The sequence below is a fragment of the Colobus angolensis genome, unplaced genomic scaffold (assembly GCF_000951035.1).
Source record: "Colobus angolensis palliatus isolate OR3802 unplaced genomic scaffold, Cang.pa_1.0 Scaffold165, whole genome shotgun sequence".
Lineage (NCBI taxonomy): Eukaryota > Metazoa > Chordata > Mammalia > Primates > Cercopithecidae > Colobus > Colobus angolensis.
In genome coordinates, this window is record NW_012114766.1 from 1,853,757 (window position 1) to 1,870,496 (window position 16,740).

The window sequence follows — 16,740 nt, forward strand, 5'->3', positions numbered from 1 at the left end:
GGCCTCCCAAAGTGCTGGGATTACAGGCATGAGCCACCGCGCCCAGCTGAGCCATTTCTTAAAATAATCTCCCTCAAAAACAGTCTGAGGTCATGCCTTCTCATCCATTTCTGTCTCTTTCTATCATTTTACATGTACCAATTTCCTGTGCCAGTTTTCTGTTTAGAAAAAGTCTCAGTGATCTTACACAGTATACATTGTGTGATCTACATCTCTCATATAATATTGGAATTTCTAATTGTGAAGGTGATTTTTGTGTTTATGGGAAATCAAAACCTGGGGTAGGAGTGGAGCAGACTTTATTCACATAAACCCTGAAAGTCAGATTCAATGAAGCAACGATTGCAGCATCCCCGGGAGCTGTTGGGAGCCTGGGCGGTCCTGTTCCTTTCCCAGTGGATGGCAGCACCTATCCTGTACGTCACCTGGTGAATATCCGCTTGGCCAACGCACCAGCAGGGACAGAACAGTCAGATGTGAAGCTGCCCTTACAGAGACTGTCATGGGTCAAAGAAATAAACCTTCAGGTAGAGGAGGACAGAGAAGAAAGATAGAACCCAGGTTCTATTAAAACAGTGCAGTAAACACTCTCACGATTCAGAGAAGGCAGAGAGTTGAAGAGGCTGAAGTAGTCAGGAAGGATTTCAAGGGTAGAGGGTTATTGAAATGGATGTCAAGGAGGTAGAAATCGGGGGTCGAGGGGTGGGGGTTGGGGATGGGAGGGAGAGAATGAGACATTCCGAGCCGCTCAAGTGCACAGAGAGCCAGGAATAATCAGGGAATAGGGACACAGGGAAGTGGAGGGGTGGGCTCAACGGAGGGGGCTGTTTGCCTGAGTGATCTTAGGAAATATTGTTGGGAATAGAATGGGTCAGAAGATACAGGCTTTGAATGTCAGGCAGAAGAACTTAGAAACAATGCTGAAGAAAATGAACAGAGAAAGAAACTGAACCAAGTGGCTAGTTTGCTAATATTCCTCTTCTAAAGCCTCTCTGGTGGCACTGGCATTTGCAATATCAAAACAGAAATGTAAACTCGAAAGAACATTGTGAAAATAAATGCACGTGATTTATCAGAAGAAGGTTGCTGATTTTCTAGCTAAACTTACGTTGTCACCTGCAGATAGAAATTCTCTGTAGTATTGCTGCTAAGGCAAGGGTTGTAAGAGGAGTGTGGTTCTAAGGGCTGACAGAGTCTCCTTTGCTGCCTCATTTGCTGAGCGCCACAGACTATTAGTTTTTTGTTTTGCTCATGAGGCTCCAAGAGCCTCTCTGGATCCTGGGTAAGATTATTCAGGCTGCAAAGCCTTTGCCCCAATTCCAGCTGGGATCAATCCAAAGGTAGATGAAGATCTGCAGAAAATATTGACAGCAGCTGAGACTGCCGTACTGCTAACTCTGGGCACGAGGACGCCGAGGCCGGGCGTCCAGACTCCCGTGATTCTACGGTGGCATGGCTGGGGCAAGTCCCGCATTGGACATTGGATGGATGTCCTGGATGCCGTTCTGCCCTGCATTACTGCTGCATTTAGGACAAGTCACACACTGGGATGTGGTCCTTCTACTGTCAAGACCCTGCTCAATGTCAGACATTGTATCGTCCAGGTGGAGTACAATGCAATCCACTAGCAGCCATAAAACCTTTCATTATCTTAGTGCATCCTAAACGCTGAGCGAGCAGAGGCGTGGGGAAGGTGAGCTGGGAGCGGGCGATGGCCTTGGGAGGCCTCTACCCCAGATGCTGCCTGGGTTGGGGCTTCTGTGCCCAAGGCGTGGCTGCACCAGAGCAGGGAGGTCAAAGAGGGTGGTGCAGGGGGTTAGCTGTTGAAGGAAGGGAGGTGACAGGTGCAGCCAGGGATGGAGGAAGGACCGGCTGGGACAGGTTTGTAGTTTCAGCCAATGATTGATCTGGAGGGGAAGGTCTCAGTTGATCAAGAAGGCTTCCTGGGTCTGCACTGGGAAGGACGCTCTGGTCCTGACCACGTCCGTGGGCTCTCACCTAGAAGGATAGTTATCTTCTAAAATTGTTCAGTGTCAGTCAGTAGTGTCAGACAACACAGCCACCTCAACACCACGGATGGCAGGATGAGTTAAGCCCCCTCCAGCTGACTTTCTCATCAGAACCTCGACGGACATGTGTTGGTGTTTCTCACTGCCAGGCATGATGCCAGGCACGGCATGAGGCTGCAGGGATGAGTAAGGCCGTGCCTGCTCTCAGGGGCTCATTGTCTAGCGAGACAGACGGCAGGAGGATAGGTAGGCCGGGGAGGGTGCCCCAGAGGGCAGGGTGTTGCTGGGGGAGGGGAGACACGGCTGTGGAAACCCCAGAAAACACCAAGCCTCACCCTGGGATATCAGGGAAGTCTCCCTTGGAGCCAGTCACAAGGGCTGCATTCGGGTGAGGTGGCCACGGCAAGGATGGGCAGAAGCTGCTGCACGGTTGCAGAGAGGCCTGCGAGCTCAGAACTGTGGGGCATGGCCCTCGGGGAACTCCAAGGCATGAAATGTATCCCTACATTCATCCCCAAAGCAGCAGAGAGGCAGGTAGTCCAGGCTTCTGTGGACTGTTCCTGTCATACAGTAAAACCTAGAAATCATGAAGCAATGCAGTTTAATGTTCTCAGAGCAACCAACAGCCTCCCCTCCCAATCTTTCTCCCATCTTAGCAATAAGACAGCTGCACTGCAGGCAGGAAGGGGGAATTGTGTGGGCAAATGTTTGTAGTTTGGTCATATGCACTACATATGACAAAATTTCTTTTTTCCCCTTTTCTGAGACAGAGTCTCACTCTGTTGCCCAGGCTAGAGTGCGGTGGCGTGATCTCGGCTCACTGCAACCTCTGCCTCCCGAGTTCAAGCGATTCTCATGCCTCAGCCTTCTAAGTAGCTGGGATTACAGGCATGCGCCACCATGCCTGGCTAATTCTTGTATTTTTAGTAGAGATGGTGTTTCACCATGTTGGCCAGGCTGGTCTGGAACTCCTGACCTCAGGTGATCTGCCTGCCTTGGCCTCCCAAAGTGCTGGGATTACAGGTGTGAGCCACTGCACCCATCCCAAGAAAATTTCTTTTTATTTTTTTGAGACAGGGTCTTTCTCTGTTGCCCAAACGATCCTCCTGCCCCAGCCTCCTCTGTAGCTGGGACCACAGGGATGTGACAAATTTATATACTGTTACAAAGGAAAACTTCTTTTCAGAATTACAAAGAAGAGATGGTTGAATATATTAAGAACATACATTGGCAAAGACTAATACCATATGAAATTGGTTTGAAACAGTTCTAAAAATTACACAGAATGATTGATGTTTTGAAAGGTTCCATTAGAATTAGAGTTATTTAAGTGAAAAAGTGAAATTTAACTACTAATATTAATTTATAATAATTTTAATAATTATCAAGCACAAAAAGGTAAAAATATCAAACTCCCAAATAAGGAAACCAGCAAAAAAATAAAAAATAAAAATAAAATAAAACATAAAAAAGAAATAAAGAGAAATAAGCATTAATAAAGGTAGGGAAAATGGTTTTAGTGAAGTTAAAAATTTAATAAATAAACATCACAAAATCAGAGGGAAAAAAATGATCATATTCGCTCAATGCATCTGTGTGTTAGAGAAATACTTGTTCTTCGACTTGTAGGATTACCTAAATAAAATGTGTTTGTATATATCTGTGCATGTACTGTAGAATAAAATGAAACATTTAAAAAACAAAAAAATCAAAAGTGATTAAAAAAGTCAACACCTGTTGGAGGTCCATTTATCTTTTCCTCACCTGAAACTCCTGCATCCTGATGGGCAGCAGCAGGTTGGGGCTTGTGGGTGCTGTGTCTCAGGAACTGAAGCTGACAGTGGCTGTGGAGATTGCCTGTTGTCGCTGTCTATGTGGGATTTTGTCATCAGCTGGTGATCGTTATAATTCATATCAATTGCATATCATTTTATTTTCTCCTGTGAATTTTATCTGCTTCATGTTAGTAACTCATTCTTGGGTAGGTGTGGAGTCTGCCTAGAAGGTACTTGGTTTGGACTCTCAGATCTCCTCATACAGCCAGGCTTTGTCACTGAGTGATACAAGTTTGATCCTTGTTCACCGGGAGGTTTCCTTGATAAAATTTCATTTTGGTTTCTTCCTGTCATAATCCCTTAAGATCTCATGGCTGATGTAATTGTTAAATGCTGAGAGGGAAAACTAGGAGAGATTTCCTTGTATAATTCTCCATTTCCCTTGTTTTGCTTGCAGATACACAGAATTAAATGTGACAAAGCTACTGGCATTATTGAGATGGTGATGGATCGATTTACCATTGAAAATGAGGGGACCTACACTGTGCAGATTCATGACGGAAAAGCCAAAAGTCAGTCTTCTCTAGTCCTTATTGGAGATGGTATGCTATATCGAATATTTCCATATGTCCATAAAAGATAATTCAAATGAAATTCTTTTGGAGAGAAGCAAACATGTTTCATATGTATTTTTTTAAAATATTGAATTCAGCATTCAGGACTGTGCTGGAAGAGGCTGAGTTTCAAAGGAAAGAATTTCTCAGGAAACAAGGTGAGTCACTGACCTGCTCCCCTGCCCCCAGCATAAAGCAAAGACTTACGATTGGAGTATTTGTCAGAAGCAGGTGATCCCAAGCGACCCTAAAGGCTGTTCTAAATGATTAAAGGTTAGGCCAGGCCAGGCATGGTGGCTCATGCTCGTAATCCCAGTACTTTGGGAGGCTGAGGTGGGAGGATTACGAGAGCCTGGGAGTTCAAAACCAGCCTGAGCAACACAAGCAGAACCTGTCTTAAAAAAAAAAAAAAAAAATCAAAAGAAGCTGGGCATGTTGGCGCATGCCTGTAGTCCTAGCTTAATCCCAAGGTTGAAGCTGGAGTGAGCTATGATCACGCCACTGCACTTCAGTCTGGGCAACAGGTGAGACCTTGTCTCAAAAAAAGAAAAAAAAAAAAAGAAAAGTTAGACCATTGCCATTTCTTAGCACTAGAAATGTGTATAGTTTTCTGTTCTTTGTCCTTTACATGTATTTTGCCTGCATTTTAAAAAATGCTTCTACCTTTAAAAGCCCCAGACTCGTCTGTTTAATGTTCACATTTCCCGTTATTATCTTAAGTCAAAGAAACCATCAGTCTAACCAGGATCTGTGGCTGACTTGCTAACTAACTACTCTCTTCTATATGCTGCTGGGAGGTGGTTCTTCCGATACACTTATTTCTTTTAGGCGCCCCTTTGCATAAAACACTTTAAGAGCCCCATAAAGCATGCACCAGATAAACGCAGGCTTTCCACAATCTGCACCCACCGCTTAACCAGATCTTATTTCCCACCATGGGGACAACTTCCTGGATGGGCCGATTTGGCCCATGGACTGATTTCTTCACCTTGCCCCTTCTTGGGCGTCCATGCCTGTCTCTGTGGTCTTGTCTCTCTTGAGGTCTTTCCAATCCCAAGTCCAAAGTGGGTCTTCCTGTCTCCCTGTGGCCTCCCGCTATGGCCTTCCCTGACTGCAGGGGCCCCGGCTGTTCCTTTCTCCGGCTCTGAGCCTTTGTGAGGGGCTGGATGTTAGTTACCCTGCACTCAGAGGACAGGCCGGCTCTTCCGTTGTTTGTCGAATTCCTAACATTTCTTATGGGGCTGAGCATCTCGTAGATGCATGGGGCTTACCAACTGCATGGGAAAGGAACCCACTTTATAGCCATGAGTGATGAAGAAAGCGTGCCTCTAGCTTTAATGTCCAGAGTCCAGCAATTTTAATGAAAAAGAATAAAGAATGGAGGTGGAGGAGGCAGGGGCATCATTTGACTCTGAAATGTAGAGAAGGCAGTAGACGCTATTCCTATCAACAGGAAATTGTTCATTCTACTTAAAATTGTGGGAGCTTTTAAATTTTCTAACGACAAACAATATATTTTAACTAGATTGCTTTTACAAATACATGTTAACTAGATACAAAGGAAAACGAATACATTTTAGATTCTCAAACATACCCCAAGGGTTTATTCAAATAATATTTTTATATATGGGATTTCTATACTTCTTGAGAAAAATTAAAATATGAAGTATGAAACATAAAATCAAAACATTCATTTTTATTTTTCATTGTTTTTATTTCTAATAGTCACAAATATTTTATTTTACTTATTTCTACATTATGAACATTTTTTGGCCAACTTTGTAGGATGTATTCATGTATATGAAAGAAGTCAACACATACTTCCCAAATCTGCTTTGTATTTTTGCATTGAATGGCAAAAGGGTATTAGTGTATGACCTATTCCTACATGTATTTTAAATAAAAATGATTAACATTTTTAAAAAACATACATAAACCCATCTTTGATTTTGAATGCTATCTAAAGAAAATGTGTTTTACACAATTGCTAGGTCAAACTGTTATTTCTTCATCTCATGTTTATGCTCTTATTTAAAGATATTTACCGTGTTGTCGAATGTTCGGTTAGACATACTTTGGGAAACAAAATATAATTATTTCAATAGTCTCCTTTCTAAAGAGCAATAGATATGAGATGTCAGTAAGGAGGAGCCATCAGACGGTGTGCTCCTACCAGGAAGCACAGATTCCAGTGGAGAATCAGTGTTAACATGTGTCAACATCCAAGGCCTGAAAACTATCTCAGTTTCATTCTGCACAGCTATTGTCTTCCACCAAAAATGCATTACATAAATATATATAATACATGCTTTTGTATTATATATACACACCATGCATATATATGTAGGTATATATATAATAGCTATATATTTATTTGTTTACTTCCTTTTTAACAAGTTGTTTTTCCTTTTTTTCCTCCTTAGGCCCTCATTTTGCTGAGCAATTGCACTGGGACGTCACAGAAGAATGTGAAGTTCGACTTGTTTGCAAGGTGAGAAACCTGGTTCTAATAGGGAAACACTAGTCTCGTTCTGGTTCCTATCAGAGGGGGGCCTTTCAGGGAGCAGCTGTGGCCAAATCTGTGCTGCTGGTGATAAAACGTGTGGTGTCTGTGTAACTGCGGATGGGCAGAGTGGCTTTTGGGTCCTGTGGAGTTTTTATTACTTGGACTTTAGTGCTTGTCTTTTCTTCTTCATGAAAAGATTACAGTGTTATGGGATGCAATGGAAGGTTGGATTACAAAAATTTTACTTAAACTATTATTGAGTTTATGAGAAAGAGTGCCCTGGTGAAATACACTGGAGGTGCTGCTCATACGAGTTCATCAGGAAAGAAAAGGCATGCTTTGGAGACAAGATGCTTTTTTCAGTTTCATTTAACAATGTAGTAATTAAATGTTTTATTACTAAATATAAAAATCTGCTTTTTAAGCAGCAAACCTTCAATTTAATAACCGCCTACTATTTGACTGTCTCAGGATGAGGGGATGGGGGGAAAAGATCAATAATGCATTATTTTTACCCCCAAACTAGTTTCTTATTGTCTACTAGATAAGAGAGAAAAGTAAACAGATAGTTTCAACAAAGAGATGATTCCTGAGCTGCGTGTGCCAAGGGGACTAAGAATTATGCAGGCCAGAGAGTGGGAAAAGACGGTTCCAGGAAGATCCAGCAGCAGGGAGGGACAGAGAAGCAGGGAGGGACAGAGAAGCAGGGAGGGACAGAGAAGCTGAACTGTGCACTTAAAAATAAAAACAATAAAAAAAACCCAAGGCTGATGGGCAAGTGGGGCATTCTCCTGCAGGACCCAGAGGCTGGCCATGGTCTGAGAGGGTGCAGAGCCCCTGAGGGCTGTTAGTGCAGTGACATGGGCTGCTTGTTGACAAGGAAGGCTGAAGGTGGCAGGGTTGGAGGACGATGCTTCAGCAGGCTGCTGAGAAAGGGTAACTCCAGCAGGACAGTTTCATATCCACAGAGAGAAGGAGATTTAGGATAAACATCCAGCAGTTAAAACCAGCAGGAGTTGGCAAGTAGCTGGGTGTGGGTGAGAGGGAAGGACCGAGTGGGTGTGATATTACTTGAGATCAGCACTGTATGGGGAGGGCCAAGTTTTAGGGTTTTGAGAATACATTCAATTTCACGAAGATTTAGTTATATCCGTGGAATGGGCAATAAGGCATAACCAGCTCACAATGGGACATGTGAACCTGGCAGCAATGGGAAAGTCAACTGGAGCACGTGGATTCATGAGATATTGGGTGTGGATTCATGAGGTATCAGGAATGCTTGGCTGTGGACATGACGCAAATGGGTCAAGCTGCCAAAGGACAGCCTTTAGAGACAGGAACATCACAAACAATTGGGGCATTCTGGAAAATTCAGATTGTCAGAGGAGAAGAGGAGAGCAGCTCTGGGATTATTGAGCAGAAACCCTCAGAGAGTTCAGAGGGAAAGCAAATGACTTGGTGGCTGCTGGCAGGGAGGGACTTCGGAGTGAAGTGCTGCATGGCCGGGTGAAGATGGGCAGCTGGAGGAAGTGCTGCGTGGCTGGGTGAGGAGGGGTGGCTAGAGGCAGCATGGCCTGGGTGCTATTGGCAAGGCGGGGTCTCTACGTGGTGGGCTGAGGAGATGAGAGACAAGGGAGAATGTGAGCAGGAGCCCGCTGCCCTCTGAGGTGCTCAGCGGGCCGTGAGGGAGAGAGGGGAGTCAGGGCGGCTTTGTCTTTCTCTCTTTCTGGATGGGGACACTCAATCCTATTTATAGGCAGAGGGGTCAGTAGAAGAGGAGTCACAGGTGAAGGAAAGGGAGGGCATGGGGATGCAGGAGGGGCAGTGCTGACCTGGAGGGTGATGAGACCAGGAGGTCAGCACAGCTGTGCAGGGGGCTGCTTGGCCCCGAGGGCAGCTCCCCGTGAAAGACAATGAGGGGATGTGGGTGATGCCAAAAACCAGGGCAGAGCAAGCAGCAGATCCACCAGTGTAGCCAGTTGGTTTCATGCTCTTTCCAGTGAAGGTTGAAGGGCGTTGAAGATGAGGAAGGTGGCCCACGGTGGGGTGGGTGGCAGGAGTGGACTGTGATTGCCACTGAAGGAGGCATGACAGGAGCTCCTTATTAAGAATGGAAATCACTGTTGAGTGCACCAATGTGGAGACAGCTCGTAGTGGCCCAAATAGGGGTGCTGGGGTTGATGTTTCCAGATGTGGCCGGTGACCCTGGTGTGAGTCAGGGGATAGACTCATGATCGGGGTCTTGCTGGATGGATGTTGCAAGAAGGGAAGATGGAATAGGAACTTTGGGTCTTGCTTAACTGTAGTTAGTTGGTCAACCAGCTGTCTAAGTTGAGCAGGAAAGTGAGGCCAAGCGGGACAAATGGAGAGGAGGCAGGGCTAAGCCTTGGTGATCTCCACTGGGCCACCTTGGTGGGGACACTGGGGTGTGAACTCGTTGATGCGCGTAAGCGTTGGGTGGGGACCTGCCATGAAGAGGTCTGCAGTGCACTCGGGAGTGGACCCAGACACAGGGATTTGCAGGAGGGTGGGCACGGAGGTTTGGAACTAGGTGGGTGTTGAACACACCCTAGATAGGTGCAGGTTGCTCGTAGAAATTTGTGTGATGAAACGAACCTTTCTTACTATTTTGATCATCCTCCGTATTGGTAATTAATTTGCAATTTGATTTCCGGTTTATATATATATGTGTGTGTGATAACTAGAGCTAAGGCTTTAATATCAAACACACTCAAGGTTGTGGTAAATTTATTAAATACTTAGATTTTTGGTAGTGAATTTCTTGCACTAGTATGTTTAAAAGGAAGACTCAGAAATGAAAACATTGATAAAAGAAGAGAAGAAGGTTACTTGCAAGGAAGCTGCAAGGGAGGTGGTCTTTAGAAGTTTTTCTCAACAAATGAAAAGCATAATGGATATTTAAAGGGAAGAAACTCATCAGGTGACTGATGATAGCCTATGTATGTAGTCCATTTATGCTGGAAAAACAACTTTCTCCAATTATTTACCCTATGCAGAAAGGTATATTTCCTCAAAATTTTAGACATCAGCACTGCAAAAATCAGTTCCTTAGGGAGTCAGCAACTCAAAGCCCAGAGCAAGTCAGAGTGATGCGGTTATGGTGTCAGTTTATTCTTTGTTGTTGTTGTTGTTCTGACCATGCCATAAAAGGTGGGTGTGCACTCCCAAGGCCAGTGGCGAGACCCCCAAGTTCTGCTTTCCATGGGCTCTGATACCATCTTAGTGGGATAGAACTGTCTATAAATATTTAAAAGTATTTTAGGTTACCTGACTAAAGTGATTCATAAATCTTTAAACACAGATATTGGGAAAACTAATATTACTTTGAGATTTGAGGGTTTTTTGTGCAATTTATTTGATTTACATACTTGTGTCCCTGTCAAGCCTGTGATTCTGTGCACCATTTTGTCTACATGGTTTTTCATTTAATAATGTGGTGCAGATGGCTATTTTAAAAATTATTTACATGAAAAAAATACATGGAGAAAAATTTATACAGGGATACATTCACATTATAACTTCAGAGAAAACCATTTTTGAAAGTTTAAGACACAGAGAAACCACAATCATAAACATAAGAAAATCTGTTAAACATTTGTTACACAGCAGAAGTGGAGAATTAGCACTGACTCTTAGAAAGTGTGAGTCAGGAATGGGCCATATGTAGCCTAAGAAGTGATGTTACCATCTTTCCTAGACATTCATGTACAGTTTAGGTGCCCATATTTTAAAGAGTTTATGGTAGAGAGAAGTTGAGGGAGTGCAGAGAAGAAACAAATGAGTTGTTTTGGGGAATTAGAACCGCCTCCCCCACTTATAGGACAAATACATTGATTACAGTTTTTTTTTTAGAAAACAGAAATTGAAGGTCATTGGAAAGGCATTTATTGGAAAGGACCAGCAATGTAAAATTGGAAAGGACCAGCAATGTAAAATTTCTTTGAAGAAGAGAGGAAGGGAAAACAGTATTGATTTAAGAGACAGTAAGCAATTAGATTGGTATTGAAAACAGACACCAAAGAAAATCTTGAAATGTTAAAGTAAAGAGGATCGTGTGCTAGAGTCGTGAAGCCTCAGCCTCAGTCCATTCTAAGATTTATCAAAGAGTGGTTCTGACTTTAGAAGGAACACCCTACTTAGGAGCTCAGTGGGATACCTTCCATCTGTGTATTCCACAAACATTGACGCGACAACCTCTGTGTGCCAGGTAGGCAGCCATGCACTTGGGGACAAGTGTTAGTGAAACAGACGAAACCCCTGCTTCACAGAGATTCAGTCCCAGTGCTGTCAAGAACGATGCCATTTCCCATAGCACATGTGGAAATTCTGTGTTGTACTGTTACCCCAGCAGAGCTGATCACACTGTTGAATCATTTGCAATCTTTTGTCATCAACATCACTCTTCTTGAATCCACATGGATGTGAACGTACAATTGTCAGACTCGTATAATCTGATGGGATTCGTATATTCTGCCATGCTGAATCCGAATTCTACCTCGTCCCTCACTCTTCTTGAACCCACATGGATGTGAATGTAGAACTGTCAGACTCCCATAGTCTGATGGGATTTGTATATCCTGCCATGCTGAATACGAACTCTTCCTTGTCCCTCAGACGAATGCCAGAGCACGTGAATTGGAACGCTCACTTATCTTCAAAGTGCACAAAGCTTAGTTTCTAGCCAGTGATTGAATTGTGAGGAATTTCAGTTAAGGGAAGGTCCTCACCTCTAGTGGGCATTTTTTATGTTAAGGTTTCATTTCCTTTGTGTCCCTGTACCTGAAATGTGATGCTGCTAAAAGAGCAGCTGCCAAGCAGCTTTATAGACCCTCAGAATATTCTATATTATTTAGAAATCCCTATATATACTGCTTAAGACTTGTCTTTGTTAATGACATTTCATATAGACCAAAAGATCTTTATGCCCTCTAATTTCATGGACTAGAATGACGAGAATCATTTGTCCTTCTGTGGGCAACTGTGAGGACTTAATAACTTTAGAAGCTGGAATTTAGAAATGTGTTTGACATTATTAGGAGCGACAGCTTTTCCATAAGCCTTCGTCTGAGACCGTCTATAGTAAAAATTAAGGTTTTTTGAGGGGACTCTGAGATTTAAAATTCTAATAGACTTTTTCTCATGAGTCAGAATGATTTACATACTAAACTTAAGATTTCTATTTCATAGGTTGCAAACACCAAGAAAGAAACCATTTTCAAATGGCTCAAGGATGACGTTCTGTATGAAACGGAGACATTGCCTGACCTGGAGAGGGGAACCTGTCAGCTGCTCATCCCAAAGGTATCAGGCATTGAGTAATACAAGACGAAAGCAAAGCAAAAACGGCACTTTCAAATAACTTGAAATTCTGTATTCCTCTAATTTGCATCCTGAATTTCAGTGGTTTGCAAAGAAAATGTATTAGAGTTTATTACACTTTCTATTGCTGTATTGATTTTACATAAATATAGAATGTGTTTTATTTGTAGTTGTCAAAGAAGGACCATGGTGAATACAAGGCAACCTTGAAAGATGACAGAGGCCAAGATGCGTCCATCCTTGAAATAGCTGGCAAAGGTAAAAGAAAACCTTTGTTCTGCGAACAAAAAATTCCTTTCACCAGCAGGATGCGATGTGTTCTGAAGGCAGGTCTATCTCTAGCCTCAGCTATAGCACACCTTGTTTCTTTAGCGGTAACACTGTACAAGAAAATATATTTGTTCTTTGGTTGCCTTCAGAGTTTTTTCAGTGTTTTAGAATAATGTGTGATATTACTTTGGGTTTATATGAAATGTCATTTTGGTCCATCATCAGAAGCCAAGTAACCCATTACTAATGCAGTTAAAATGATACAAACACCGAGGCAGTGATTCAGTTAAATGTAGAGTTGGATTTAAGTAAAACGTTCTGGATCCTTGTTTAAAAGTGAAGAGGTTAGAAGGATTTATTGCACACATAAGCCTTTTATGGATAAAGATTGCCATTTTAATGATTCATTTTTCAACTGAATATCACAATTTCCTGTATCGATTTAATTAAACATTGAAAATGCAGCTTTCTGTTAAAATTACATGTCGTAATGGTGCGTATCCCTTCTCATTTTCAGTGTACGACGACATGATTTTGGCAATGAGTAGAGTCTGTGGTAAGTAAATGCCTTTTAATTTTCAAGTCATTTGGGGTGCTGAAATCACTATTTCCTGAGATGGGCAGTCACTGCTGCAAAAGAGGGCACGATGGAGCTGCGGTGGGTGTTCTGTGTGAGGCCCTGGATTGAAGGGCAGGGTAGTGATCTGCTGCCCATGAGGCTTCTTCAAGGACTTCTCACAGTTTTGTCTGGAGTTTGAATTTTACTTTAAGAAACTGTCTGGGCTTCCTGATTAGCCACTTCTTCTATCCTGCCTTAGGTTAACTGGCATGATTGCTTTGTACACAATTGCTGTGAGCGGCTTTGTACACGTGCTGAATAGCCGTAATGAATTTTCAAAACTCTCACTTTGTGTTGTACACGTTACATCATTATGTTATCTTTACAAATAAATGCCCAGAGGTGGGATTGCTGGATCACATGTCAGTTCAGCCTGTTTTTGGAGGAACCTCCACACTGTTTTCCATAATGGCTGTATTAATTTACATGCCACCAACCGTGCACAAGCGTAGCCTTCTCTCCTCGCCAGTATTTTATCTTTTGTCTTTTTGATAATAGCCATTCTAACAGGTGTGAGATGATATCTCACTGCAGTTTTAATTTGCATTTCCCTGATGATTAGAGATGTTCAGTATTTTTCATGTATCTGTTGGCCATTTTTCTGTCTTCTTTTGAGAAATATCTGTTCAGATCCTTTGCCCATTTTTAATGGGTTATTTGTTTTCTTCCTGTGGAGTTCAGTTCCTTATGGATTTTAAGTATTAGTCCCTTAGCTAATGCATAGCTTGAATATATTTTTTCTCCCAATCCATGGGTTCTTTCTTCATTCTGTCAATTGTTTCCTTTGCTGTGCAGAAGCTTTTTTAGTTTTGTGCAGTCACATTTATTTACTTTTGCTTTTGTTGCCTGTATTTTTGGCGTCCTATCCAAGCGATCACTGCCCAGATCAATGGGGTGAAGCATCTCCCCCAAGCTTCCTTCCAGCGGCTTCGCAGTTTCAGGTCTTCCGTTTAAGTCTTTTATCCAATTTGAGTGGATTTTCCCTTGTGGCATAAGTTAAAGCACCAATTTCCCTCTTCTGCATGTGGATATTCAGTGTTCCCAGCACCATTTATTAAAGAGACTGTCTTTCCCTATTGTATCTTCTTGGCATCTTTGTTGAAAACCAATTGACCATCAATGTTTAGTTTTATTTCTGGGCTCTTTATGCTGTTCCATTGGCTGATCTGTCTGTTCTCATGTCAGTGCCATGCTGTTTTGGTTTCTGTAACTATATAATATATTTTGAAATGAAGGAGTGCGATGCCTCCAGCTTTGTTCTTTGTCCTCAAGATTGCTTAGGCTATTGCAGGCTTTCCTGATTGCATATGACTTTTAGGATTATTTTTCCTTTTTTTTTTTTTTTTTGAGATGGAGTCCTTCCCTGTTGCCAGGCTGTAGTGCAGTGGGTCAATCTCAGCTCACTACAACCTCCATCTCCCAGGTTCAAGCAATTTTCCTATCTCAGCCTCCAGAGTAGCTGGGACTACAGGCACGCACCACTGTGCCCAGCTAATTTTTCTGTATTTTTAGTAGAGACGGGGTTTCACCACACTGGCCAGGATGGTCTCCATTTCCTGACCATGTGATCTGCCTGCTGCAGACTCCCCAATTACATGCTTGAACCACTGTGCCTGGCCAAGGATTATTTTTCTATTTCTGTGAAAAACAACATTGAAATTTTGATAAGAATTGCACTAAATCTTTAGATTGTTTTGGGTAGTAAAAATGTGGCTTTACTCTTATACTCATGAAATTATTTTGTGTTAAAATATCTCATTATGTGCCCAAGGGTCACTCACGGATAACAGAACTGACCAGAAGGTTTGAAGAGTGAGTGTGTATAAGGCAAATGTAAAAGGCAGAGTCCTCACTGTGTGCTCGTCACCTTGAGGCAGAGATGCAGCCACTGAGAGGACATACACATTATGTTGGGAGTTGGATAGGGACAGAGGGGACAGGCCCAGAACTTCCCACATCACTAGGGAACCTTTATTCTCATGGGAAACCGGACACCGTGGGCCGTAGTCTCTCCCTGACATATCAGAATGAAAGAAGTGGAAGCCACGTTGTCAACACACTCACACCCACACACTTACATCCCCACACTCACACAGCAGTCTCACACACACGATTTCCCACTCACTCATACACACACACACCAGTATACCCACACCTGACACACACACACACTTATACATGCACTCACACGTGAACTCTCACACACTGACGCCCACACACTCACACATACGCATATGGGCACACACTTATGTGGACTCTCACACACCGATGCATACAGACTCATACACGGGAGCCCTGGGAGGCTGGGAGAGCACTGGGGGAGGCTGATAGAGGCTGGGGAAGCACTGGGAGAGGCTGATGGAGGCTGAGGGAGCACTGGGGGAGGCTGACAGAGGCTGGGGAAGCACTGGGGGAGGCTGATAGAGGCTGGGGGAGCACTGAGGGAGGCTGATAGAGGCTGGAGAACCACTGGGAGAGGCTGATGGAGACTGGGGGAGCCCTGGGGGAGGCTAATAGAGGCTAGGGAAGCACTGGGAGAGGCTGATGGAGGCTGGGGGAGCACACTGCGGGAGGCTAAAAACGTCTGGGGGAGCACTGGAAGAGGCTGATAGAGGCTGGAGGAACACTGGGGGAGGATGGGGGAGCACTGGGAGAGGCTGATGGAGGCTGGGGGAGCTGCTTCTGGTCTCTGTGGTTTGCTCTCAGGCTGCTCCCACCCTCCCGTGTTCTGCCTGGTTAGGGTGGTGTTGGTTTAATGAATCAGTGTCAGCGAATTTGAGGGGAGGGAAGGGGGTCGGGTGAGGGAATATGGCTCTGCAGTCTGTTAACTTCACCCAGTTCCCAAGCTGTTTTTCAAGTTGTGATTCCTTGAAGGGTGAACTGCTGTCTCCTGGTAGAGGAAACAGAGTCCCACCTGACTGGGGTGGGGGGGAGATGGTGGTCAGGGATCTCTGCTTCTTACAGATTTTCAGTAACCCTCTTGTCTGCAGCCGGCCCAGATGCAGGGACCCTCCGAGTCCTGGGCTCACTCCATTCCCTGGGCACTTCTTGGCTTTCTTAGCCCCGCACAGTTCCCTAGACCTCATGCCCCTCCCTCTACCTCCCGAAGCTCTGGGGATGGGCTCAAAGTCGGCCATTTCCTCCCCTGTTGTCCCTTGGGTTCCTGGGTGCTTTCCTCCCTTGCAGTGGACTAGCGGGGTTTAGGGAGGTGTGGAAGTCCAGGCAGGCAGTACCTTGGCATGACGTGGTGACGCAGCTGCAGGCGGCAGTACTGTGGTGTGACGCTGTGAGGCAGCCGCGGGCAGGCAGGCAGTACCTCGGCGTGACACGGTGACGCAGCCGCAAGCGGCAGTACTGTTGTGTGACGCCGTGAGGCAGCCGCAGGCGGCAGTACGTCGGCGTGAGGCCATGACGCAGCCGCAGGCGGCAGTACCTCGGCATGACGCGGTGACGCAGCCGCAGGCGGCAGTACCGTGGTGTGACGCTGTGACGCAGCCGCAGGCAGGCAGTACGTCGGCGTGACGCCATGACGCAGCCGCAGGCGGCAGTACCTCGGCCTGACGCTGTGACGCAGCCGCAGGTGGCAGTACTATGGTGTGAGGCGGTG

General features: G+C 44.4%; 1 protein-coding gene across 1 annotated transcript in view; it reads left to right on the top strand.

Moving 5' to 3' along the window:
- MYOM2 (myomesin 2) overlaps nt 1-16,740 on the top strand; it is a 99,472-nt gene that overhangs the window by 64,374 nt on the left and 18,358 nt on the right. Inside the window, exons 26-31 of the mRNA XM_011937545.1 lie at nt 4,242-4,386; nt 4,497-4,556; nt 6,822-6,889; nt 12,113-12,226; nt 12,415-12,502; nt 13,032-13,070. Of these exons, the coding sequence (XP_011792935.1) occupies nt 4,242-4,386; nt 4,497-4,556; nt 6,822-6,889; nt 12,113-12,226; nt 12,415-12,502; nt 13,032-13,070 (514 nt within the window). The remainder of the gene's footprint in view (nt 1-4,241; nt 4,387-4,496; nt 4,557-6,821; nt 6,890-12,112; nt 12,227-12,414; nt 12,503-13,031; nt 13,071-16,740) is intronic.